Raw genomic sequence first — 11,505 nt, forward strand, 5'->3', positions numbered from 1 at the left:
TGTGGTGAAACCCAAGCCAGCTTGGTCATGATGTACTTCTATGGTTCTGGAAAGGTGTTCTAAACCCGCCTTCCCTGCAGATACCTCCCTGACCTGCTAACATCTGAAATCTTCCTCTTGGGATAAGGCATCATGTCCACAGTGAGAACTCAGTTTCTGTATAAGGGGCACGAACGTGTTTCTTCACTCTCAGGTGTAAATGACTGACAGAAGGGCCCTTCCTAAGAGTGGATTCTGATTGGACAGAGGCACAAAGTGAAAAAAGGAGGTGCCTGGGAGGCTGGGATCATGCACAGATAACACTCTAGCATGGCAGGGGCGAGGGTTCCCAGTGAGGGAGAGAGCAAAGGCACTTGGAAGTATGACCAGAAAGTTTTAATCAAACAGAGCAAAATGGCTGCGATGCAGAACAGGTAGTGCTTGGTGAAGAGAAAGAAGACCATCTCCTTGGTGACATAGATGATGTGAATGAAGATGAAGCAGTACAGGAACATGGCAAACTGGTTCTGGGGCAGCAGGAAGTTCTGGAGGCCTCCTGAAAACTGTGGGGGAGAGAAGACAGTGGAGATGATGATGCCATTGTTGGCGCCAGGCAGATCTCGGTTCAGTCCTGCTCTGACCCTGCCTGTATGTGACCTCAAGTCATCATCTTCACCTAAAGAAAGGATAATAGTGTCCATTTCCAAAATCATGAGGCCTGGGCAAGGTGGCTCATACCTATAATCCCAGTACTTGGGGAGGCCAAGGTGGGAGGATTGCTTGAAGCCAGGAGTTTGAGACCAGCCTGGGCAATGTAGTGAGACCCCTATCTCTATAAAAAAAAATTTAAAAATTAGCCAAATCTGGTGGTGTGTGCCTATAGTCCCATCTATTGGGAGGCTGAGGTGGAAGGATCACTTGAGCCCAAGAGTTCGGGGTTATGGTGAGCTATGCTCATGCCACTAACTTCAGCCTGGGTGAGACAGCAAGATCCTGTTTCTAAAAAAACAAAACAAAAGATCACAAGGAGGAAAAGTGAGATAATGAACATTCCTAGTCAGGTAACTAGCACATAGAAGGAACTCATCATTTTTTACTTTTTGAGCTGCTCTTATCCCTCCTGACTGGGGCGCCAGGCCACCACCTTCCTTTCTCTTTATGGTCTGTACTGCCCATTGGAGCCACACACGTGGGCCTTCTCTCTCTGACTCCAAGAGCCCCACGTGTGGATGTTGGGTCTTGGGAGTGTTCTCTCACAGTGCACTGACATTCAACCTAGTTTCCTGGACAGTGGCCCAATGACATGGTGTCCCTTGCATATAAATGACTGTTTCTCACTCCCTGGGTCCTGACACATATCACGTGGGTCAGTCCGTGGTCCTTCAGTCCAGGGTTTGGTCTCTCCTGGAGGCAGGTGCTGAGAGATAGGTGATGGGGTCTCCCTAAACCCACAGAGTATTTGGGCTGGGGGAAAGCAGCTTGAGTTGTCTGGCTAATTCTGTCTGTGGGTTGCTCTTTTCTTGAATCTATATAATTGGGGCCCAACAGTCTTCATTTTAACTGTAGAAAGTATCAATGTATAAGTAAGGCAAAAGCTGATATTATTTTGATCCATAGTTAAGAGGGCATAACCCATGCATTATTTTTTAAAATATTTGTAGAAATCATGGCATATTTTTGGAAAGCACCAGGTGGCAGGGACCGAGATGCCCTAAACTAGCTAGAAACACACTCAAAGAGGTATTTTCAATTCAATACACTCTGTCTGTCCGTCCATCTATTCACCCTCCCAGAAAAAGAGAAGAGAGGAAGGTTCAACATCAAGTCAACTCCCCAATTTTTAGTAAATGCACAAAAAGTAAACACTTTTGTAAATTATCACCAAAGGCTGGAGGATGGGGACACATCACTGTTGAAACAGCTGCATAAAATGTGAGGGCAACTAGATCAAACTGAGGGGACAGAAAATGACCTGGTGATGCTGCCTCTAAAATGAATAGCTAGGAAGGTTGGAGACCAGAGGAAGCAATCCAGTGTTCTAATGGGAGTGGAGGACAGGGCTGACCCGACTGTTCTCTGCAGGCTCAGTATGGCTCTGGACCTCTGGACTTTGCCACCTGTCTGCAGTCTGCACGTGTTTCAGTCTGAAATGCTGATGAGTGATCATTGTGACTTTCATTAAAAAAAAAAAGTGCTTGTGAAACCCTTTAGACTTTTCAAAATACTTTCAATGTTCTAATTTTTGAGCAGAAGAGAGAAATAGAGAGAGGACTATATACCAAAGATTTCCATCTCATCCAGCAAGGAGAAAGATTTTCAAATTGAAAAGGGGGGAAAATAAATACGGTTAGGAGGAGACACAGGCCAAAGGCATAGTTACAATATCATATCTGCTTTAAATAGTTTCAGGTTCCACTTTGTGACAGATTTTATCCCAGGCTACTGAGAAAAGTCACAAGTTAGGAAATGGAACTTAGAATTCAAAAATATTAGGAAGTGTGCTAAAGTCTAAGCAATAGGCAAATGTTTTCTAGACTTTTCAGAAAGGGTGTGGGGGCAGGGGAAGATTCTGGAAATCCAAGTTCAGTAAGCTTGACTGAGTTCAGTGAAATCATTTCATGTTTATAATGAAGCAGGTATTTTGTGAACAGAAAAAAAGATAATTGTTTAAGAAGCCAGCACGTGTTCATTGAGAACAAATGATGCAAAACCAACCTTACTTTCTTAAAAAAACAAAAACAAAACTGGACCAGTCAATTGGGGAAATGCTATAGGTAATGTAATATCTTAATTTTGGGAAACCATTTGACAGTGCATCTCCGTTTTTTGGATAAGGTGGAGAAATGTGAGCAGGATAAAATGTAACTCAAGGGTGATGATTAATGGAACATTGCCAACCTATACAGAGACATTTAGTGGTATTTACTTTAGGTCATTTCCTCCTCAACAATTACAGCAATGATTTGGATAAAGGCAGAAGGCATGGTTCTCAGAACTGAGGATGACTCAGAGCTGGGAAGCACAGCTAATACATCACATCCCAATAAAACTGAAAAGTGATAAATGTATGTTGTTGCATTTGGGTCAAGAAGTGAATTGCATGAGTACATAAAAATGGTAATAGCTAACATTTATTGAGTGCTTACCTAATGTGCTGGGCTAATTGCAAAGTGCTTTGCATGTGTTCTCTCATTGATTCCTGACAACAACCCTGTGAGGTAGGTACCACTTCATGGATGAGCAAGCCAAAGCTCAAAGGAAATTAGTAATTTGCCCAATGTCAGGGAGTTTATACCTGGTATTTTAATCCAGGACTTTCTGACTTTAAAGTGCAGGAAACACTGCTTTAAACAACATCTTCCACTATTGAATGCTTATGATAGCCTAGCCACTGTGCTAAGCTCTTCACATCCCATTTAATCTCAAGTAGGCATTCTTATCCCCCATTTAATACAGATTAGGGAACAGTGGTGTACTTCTTGTGAAAAGATGGCTGTTTCAGTTGACTAGAAGGCAGTATGATCCAACAGAATAAACACAGCCCTGATCGGGGAGGTGATGGTTCTATCAAAATCCACTGGCCAGGGTGCAGTGGGGATTCTGGGTCTAGTCTCCAGGCATCAAATTTTAAGAGATGCAGAGAGGACTTGTGAGCGGTGGAAGAGGGAGGAAATGTTGAAGACTTTTCCTTGAAGCTACCAAAAAGGCTGTCGGGTGGGCGATGTGGTTCTGGGGACCCTCCCAGCCTCAGCTCTCCTTAGAGAGTCACATCTCCGCTTCCCGTGGAAGCTCTGTTTAACAGAGCTGGCCAGGTAGGGTAGCGACCTTTAAGGCAGTGAGCAGACATCTCTGGAAGTGAGCCAAGGCGGAGAGGGCTGGAGACCGCCCGAGTGGATGCTCAGCCCCTTTCAGCCGAGATCCAGGATCTGCAGGGCGGGGTGCCGCGCAAAGCAGGGAAGGTGGGCGCCTGCTCCAGGCCCTATGGGACTTCAGCTGCAGGCCTCCCTCCTCCCAGTGCCCCGTTCCTTGTCACCCACCAGGCGGGGCGCCGCCTCTTGCTGCAGCTGCTCCATCACCACCTCGTGCTGCCGCCCCCGCTGCAGCTGCTCCATCACCAGCTCGTGCTGCCGCTGCCGCTCGTTCTCCTCATGCAGGTACTTGAGCCGCGTGAGCTCGAACTCCATGCGCACCTTCTCCAGCTCCATCTCGGGATTGCGCTCAGTCCCAGGGGCCGGGGGCAGCTCTGCGGGTTTGGGTCCGTCGCCAGCCTGGCCTTTGGTAGCACGGCAGGACTTGGGGGACAGCGATTTAAGCGGCCCTTGGCAGCCTCCGTCCTCAAAAGCTTCCATCTCTTCCAAGTAGTCATAGGAGGAGTCTGGCTTCTGGGACTCTGCCTCCTGGCGTAGGGGAAGCAGGGAGGGGAGGTACCGTGAAGAGTGAGGATGGGGCTGCCCCTGACCCCATGGAACTCCCGCAGCCCCAGGCCGCAGTGGACTGGGGTGTTTGAATTGTAAAGATCTAGGCTGAATTCTTATTAGAAGTGCTCTTACCGGGAGTTGTCAGGACCTGCGGGTCAAGGAGAGGGCAAACTAGCACAAAGTAGTAGTGCCCTAAAGTTGCAAGTGGAGGCACTGGGAGTTGAGTAGATTGATGTCCATTTTCCTAGTGATTTTTCTGATCACCAAAGAGGCAACTTCCGGGCCCATCCTCAACTCTACCTGACTTTGAGGTCAGTTAGATGCCAGGTCTTCAGGAAGTTACAGAGGGAGAAAGAAACCCAGGGTCTGAATTGAGAGAACCTAAATATTTGGGGACCAGGAAGAGGGCTATGGTGGGGAGCCAGGTCCTATCCACCCAGCAAGGAAAGGACCCCAAGTGGGGAGGTAGATGGAGGAGACCAAAGCCAGCTTCATATGACTTCACAATCTTATGGAGGGCTACCTGGTCCCTGGTGACAGCTGGTGCCAGTTACAGGGCTGGGGTACATGTCACCTGATGTTCTTGGCAGTTGTCTGGAAGCTCATAGCACTCAGCTCCTATCATGTGTTCCTACAGTATTCTTGCTCCCCCTGACAGAATAGGCAGGGGTGGTGAGACACAGCAGCCCCCTTACCAGACAAGCCCTTGGCTTCCCTTCAGACTTGGAGTCACCAGGCACCATCTTGGGGAAGGTCGGGCAACTTTCTCCCGCACCCCAGGCTTCCATCATCTCCCTGTCTTCTGCTGCCATCCAGAAAACCAGAACGCTGCCAGGTGGGGTCACAAGACATCATTGAGGTGCTGACATTTGGCCTCACCAGATTCCACAGCCTGGCCACCATCACAGTCCCCTGTCCTCATAATGGCCTACATTCTGCAAGTTGCTAGGGCCCCTTTGGTGGAGGGTGTGACACCTTTGAGGTAGTAACATGCTAACATTAAGAACTGCAGGATGGGCCTTTCCTGCCCATAAGGATGGCTTTGAAAACTAGAGTTCCAACTCATGAAACTCAGAATTCCACCATTTGAAATCCATTTCCTTGGGTTCCTTTTTTAAATGAAGATTGTGTTGGAAATGAGTCACAGCTCCACAAACACTGTTATGGGCTAAACCAGGTCCCCCTCTCTTCCCAAAATTCATATGTTGAAGTCTTAACTCCCAGCCCCCAGTACCTCAGAATGTGACCTTATTGGGAGACAGGGTCTTTATAGAGGTGATTAAGTGAAAATGAGATCATTAGGGTGGGATCCTAATCCAGTATGACTCGTGTCCTTGTAAGAAGATGATGATGTGAAGACAAGGGAGAAAATGGCTATCTACAAACCAAGGAGACAGGCATTGTATTAGGGTTCTCCAAAGAAACATAAAATGACATTTATTACACAGAATTGGCTCATGCAATTATGGAGGCTGAGAAGTTTTATGATCTCCCATCTGCAAGCTGGTGCCCCTGGAAAGTGGGTGGTATAAATTCCAGTCTGAGCGCAAAGGCCTGAGAACCAGGAGCACTGATGGTGGAAGTCCCAGTCCAAGGGCAGGAGAAGACTGACGGATCACCTCATGTAGTCAGGCAATTGAATTGAGAGCACCAGTTCAACTGGCAGTCTGCCTTGTTCCATTTAGGCCCTCAGTGGAGTGGATGAAGCCCACCCACATTGAGGAGGGCAGACTGCTTTACTCAGTCCACCAATTCAAATGTTAATCTCTTCCAGAAACACCCAGAAATAACATTTAATCAGAGATCTGGCTATCCAATGGCTCACTGACGTCAGCATGTAAAATTAACCATCGTAGACCTGGAATAGATCATTCTCTCCCAGCACTCAGAAGGAACCAACCCTGCTGGCACCTTGATCTCTGATGTTGACTCTCCAGGATTGCGAGAAAATAAATTTCTGTCATTTACACCAACCAGTCTGTGGTTCTTTGTTATAGCACACCTAGGACACTAATACAACCCGTCATTCATACTTCCACGTGGGTAGAATGGAGGGCTGGGGAATGTATTTTGTCATCTTCCATTTTGTGAAAAAAGCAGCAAAACATCTTTGGTAGTTCAAAGCAGGATTGCAATATGGAAGGACAAAGGGCTGCATTTGAATTCCAGCTTCGCTACTCTCTCCGGCTGTGTGACCAAGGGAAAGTGTAGTCATTTGTAAATGGGATAAAGATTTAGCCACTTCCCTATGCTGCAGCACCGATGTGAAAATTAGATAGGGTGGGAGGGGGAGTTCCAAGATGGCTGAATAGGAACAGCTCCAGTCTACAGCTCCCAGCATGAGCAACGCAGAAGACAGGTGATTTCTGCATTTCGAGGTGAGGTACCAGGTTCATCTCACTGGGGCTTGTCGGACAGTGGGTGTAGCCCACGGGGCATGAGCCAAAGAAGGGAGGGGCATCGCCTCACCCGGGAAGTGCAAGGGGTGGGGGAATTCCCTTTCCTAGCCAAGGGAAGCCGTGACAGACGGTACCTGGAAAATCAGAACACTCCCACCCTAATACTGTGCTTTTCCAACAGTCTTAGCAAATGGCACACCCGGAGATTATAGCCTGTTCCTGGCTTGGAGGATCCCACACCCACAGAGCCTCACTCACTGATAGCACAGCAGTCTGAGATCCAACTGCAAGGCAGCAGCAAGGCTGGGGGAGGGGCATCCGTCATTGCTGAGGCTTGAGTAGGTAAACAAAGCAGCCAGGAAGCTCGAAATGGGTGGAGCCCACCACAGCTCAAGGAGGCCTGCCTGCCTGCCTCTGTGGACTCCACCTCTGGGGGCAGGGCATAGCTGGACAAATGGCAGCAGAGACTTCTGCAGACTTAAACGTCCCTGTCTGACAGCTTTGAAGAGAGTAGTGGTTTTCCCAGCACGGAGTTTGAGATCTGAGAACAGACAGACTACGTCCTCAAGTGGGTCCCTGACCCCCGAGTAGCATAACTGGGAGGCACCTCCCAGTAGGGGCCAACTGACACCTCATACCACCGGGTGCCCCTCTGAGATGAAGCTTCCAGAGGAAGGATCAGGCTGGAGTGGACTTCCAGCAAACTCCAACAGACCTGTAGCTGAGGGTCCTGACTGTTAAAAAGAAAACTAACAAACAGAAAGGACATCCACACCAAAACCCTATCTGTACATCACCATCATCAAAGACCAAAGGTAGATAAAACCACAAAGATGGGGAGAAACCAGAGCAGAAAAGCTGAAAATTCTAAAAATCAGAGCACCTCTTCTCCAAAGGAATGCAGCTCCTCGCAAGCAATGGAACAAAGCTGGATGGAGAATGAATTTGATGAGTTGAGAGAAGAAGGCTTCAGACGATCAGTAATAACACACTGCGAGCTAAAGGAGGATGTTTGAACCCATCACAAAGAAGCTAAAAACCTTGAAAAAAGATTAGACAAATGGCTAACTGGAATAAACAGCATACAGAATACCTTAAATGAGCTGAAGGAGCTGAAAACTATGGCACAAGAACTACATGACGCATGCAGAAACTTCAGTAGCCAATTTGATCAAGTGGAAGAAAGGGTATCAGTGATTGAAGATCAGATGAATGAAATGAAGCGAGAAGAGAATTAAAAAGAAGTAAAAAGAGTAAAAAGAAACGAACAAAGCCTCTGAGAAATATGGGACTATGTGAAAAGACCAAATCTACATCTGATTGGTGTACCTGAAAGTGACAGGGAGAATGGAACCAAGTTGGAAAACACTCTGCAGGATATTATCCAGGAGAACTTCCCCAATCTAGCAAGGCAGGCCAACATTCAAATTCAGGAAATACAGAGAATGCTACAAAGATACTTCTCGAGAAGAGTAACTCCAAGACACATAATTGTCAGATTCACCAAAGTTGAAGGAAAAAATGTTAAGGGCAGCCAGACAGAAAGGTCAGGTTACCCACAAAGGGAAGCCCATCAGACTAACAGCAGATCTCTTGGCAGAAACTCTACAGGCCAGAAGAGAGTAGGGGCCAATACTCAACATTCTTAAGGGAATTTTCAACCAAGAATTTCATATCCAGCCAAACTAAGCTTCATAAATGAAGGAGAAATAAAATGCTTTACAGACAAGCAAATGCTGAGAAATTTTGTCACCATCAGGCCTGCCTTACAAGAGCTCCTGAAGGAAGCACTAAACATGGAAAGGAACAACTGGTACCAGCCACTGCAAAAACATGCCAAATTGTAAAGACCATCGATGCTAGGAAGAAACTGCATCAACTAACGAGCAAAATAACCAGCTAACATCATAATGACAGCATCAAATTCACACATAACAATATTAACCTTAAATGTAAATGGGTTAAATGCTCCAATTAAAAGACACAGACTGGCAAATTGGATAAAGAGTCAAGACCCATCAGTGTGCTGTATTCAGGAGACCCATCTCATGTGCAGAGAAACACATAGGCTCAAAATAAAGGGATAGAGGAAGATCTACCAAACAAATGGAAAACAAAAAAAAGCAGGGGTTGCAATCCTAGTCTCTGATAAAACAGACTTTAAATCAACAAAGATCAAAAGAGACAAAGAAGGCCATTACATAATGGTAAAGGGATCAATTCAACAAGAAGAGCTAACTATCCTAAATATATATGCACCCAACATAGGAGCACCCAGATTCATAAAGCAAGTCCTTAGAGACCTACAGAGAGACTTAGACTCCCACACAATAATAATGGGAGACTTTAACATCCCACTGTCAACTTTAGACAGATTAACGAGACAGAAAGTTAACAAGGATATCCAGGAATTGAACTCAGCTCTGCACCAAGCAGACTTAATAGACATCTACAGAACTCTCCACCCCAAATCAACAGAATACACTTTGTTCTCAGCACTACATCGTACCTATTCCAAAACTGACCACATAGTTGGAAGTCAAGCACTCCTCAGCAAATGTAAAAGAACAGAAATTATAACAAACTGTCTCTCAGACCACAGTGCAATCAAACTGGAACCCAGGATTAAGAAACTCACTCAAAACCGCTCAGCTACATGGAAACTGAACAACTTGCTCCTGAATGACTACTGGGTACATAATGAAATGAAGGCAGAAATAAAGATGTTCTTTGAAACCAATGAGAACAAAGACGCAACACACCAGAATCTCTGGCACATATTCAAAGCAGTGTGTAGAGGGAAATTTATAGCACTAAATGCCCACAAGAGAAAGCACGAAAGATCTAAAATTGACACCCTAACATCACAATTAAAAGAACTAGAGAAGCAAGAGCAAACACATTCAAAAGCTAGCAGAAGGCAAGAAATAACTAAGATCAGAGCAGAACTGAAGGAGAAAGAGACACAAAAACCCTTCAAAAAGTCAATGAATCCAGGAGCTGGTTTTTTGAAAAGATCAACAAAATTGATAGACTGCTAGTAAGACTAATAAAGAAGAAAAGAGAGAAGACTCAAATGGACACAATAAAAAATGATAAAGGGGCTACCACCACCGATCCCACAGAAATACAAACTATCATCAGAGAGTACTATAAACACCTCTATGGAAATAAACTAGAAAATCTAGAAGAAATGGATAAATTCCTTGACACATACACCCTCCCAAGACTAAACCAGGAAGAAGTTGAATCCCTGAATAGACCAATTAACAGGCTCTGAAATTGAGGCAATAATTAATAGCCTACCAAGCAAAAAAAGTCCAGGATCAGACAGATTCACAGCCAAATTCTACCAGAGGTACAAAGAGGAGCTGGTACCATTCCTTCTGAAACTATTCCAATCAATAGAAAAAGAGGGAATCCTCCCTAACTCATTTTACGAGGCCAGCATCATCCTGATACCAAAGCCTGGCAGAGACACAACAAAAAGAATTTTAGATCAATGTCCCTGATGAATATCGATGCAAAAATCCTCAATAAAATACTGGCAAACCGAATCCAGCATCACACCAAAAAGTTTATCCACCACAATCAAGTTGGCTTCATCCCTGGGATGCAAGGCTGGTTCAACATATGCAAATCAATAAACATAATCCATCATATAAACAAAACCAAAGACAAAAACCACATGAGTATCTCAATAGATGCAGAAAAGGCCTTCAACAAAATTCAACAGCCCTTCATGCTAAAAACTCTCAATAAATTAGGTGTTGATGGGATGTATCTCAAAATAATAAGAGCTATTTATGACAAACCCACAGCCAATATCATACTGAATGGGCAAAAGCTGGAAGCATTCCCTTTGAAAACTGGCACAAGACAGGGATGCCTTCTCTCACCTCTCCTATTCAACATAGTGTTGGAAATTCTTGCCAGGGCAATCAGGCAGGAGAAAGAAATAAAGGGTATTCAATTAGGAGAAGAGGAAGTCAGATTGTCCCTGTTTGCAGATGACACAATTGTATATTTAGAAAACCCCTTAGTCTCAGCCCAAAATCTCCTTAAGCTGATAAGCAACTTCAGCAAAGTCTCAGGATACAAAGTCAATGTGTAAAAATCCCAAGCATTCTTATGCACCAATAACAGACAAACAGCCAAATGATGAGTGAACTCCCATTCATAATTGCTTCAAAGAGAATAAAATACTTAGGAATCCAACTTACAAGGGATGTGAAAGACCTCTTCAAGGAGAACTACAAACCACTGCTCAAGGAAATAAGAGAGAATACAAACAAATGGAAGAACATTCCATGCTCATGGATAGGAAGAATCAATATCGTGAAAATGGGCATACTTCCCAAGGTAATTTATAGATTCAATGCCATCCCCATCAAGCTATCAATGACTTTCTTCAAAGAATTAGAAAAAAAAACTACTCTAAAATTCATATAGAACCAAAAAAGAGCCCACATTGCCAAGACAACCCTAAGCCAAAAGAACAAAGCTGGAGGCATCACACTACCTGACTTCAAACTATACTACAAGGCTACAGTAACCAAAACAGCATGGTACTGGCACCAAAACAGAAATATAGACCAATGGAACAGAACAGAGCCTTCAGAAATAATACCACACATCTACAACCATGTGATCTTTGACAAACCTGACAAAAACAAGCAATGGGGAAAGATTCCCTATTTAATAAATGG

The 11,505-nt window shown here is 44.8% G+C and overlaps 1 protein-coding gene across 1 annotated transcript; it reads right to left on the reverse strand.

Annotated features, from left to right (window-relative positions):
* Positions 1–221: 221 nt before the first annotated feature.
* TMEM247 (transmembrane protein 247) lies at positions 222–5,291 on the reverse strand. Its single transcript, XM_034952446.2, has 3 exons — positions 5,093–5,291; positions 4,017–4,376; positions 222–542 (listed from the first exon to the last, which is right to left on the reverse strand). Exons 1-3 carry the CDS (start codon positions 5,207–5,209, stop codon positions 222–224), a joined length of 798 nt encoding a protein of 265 aa, XP_034808337.1. The 5' UTR covers positions 5,210–5,291.
* Positions 5,292–11,505: the final 6,214 nt, after the last annotated feature.

The sequence above is a fragment of the Pan paniscus genome, chromosome 12 (genome assembly GCF_029289425.2).
Source record: "Pan paniscus chromosome 12, NHGRI_mPanPan1-v2.0_pri, whole genome shotgun sequence".
Classification (NCBI taxonomy): Eukaryota; Metazoa; Chordata; class Mammalia; order Primates; family Hominidae; genus Pan; species Pan paniscus.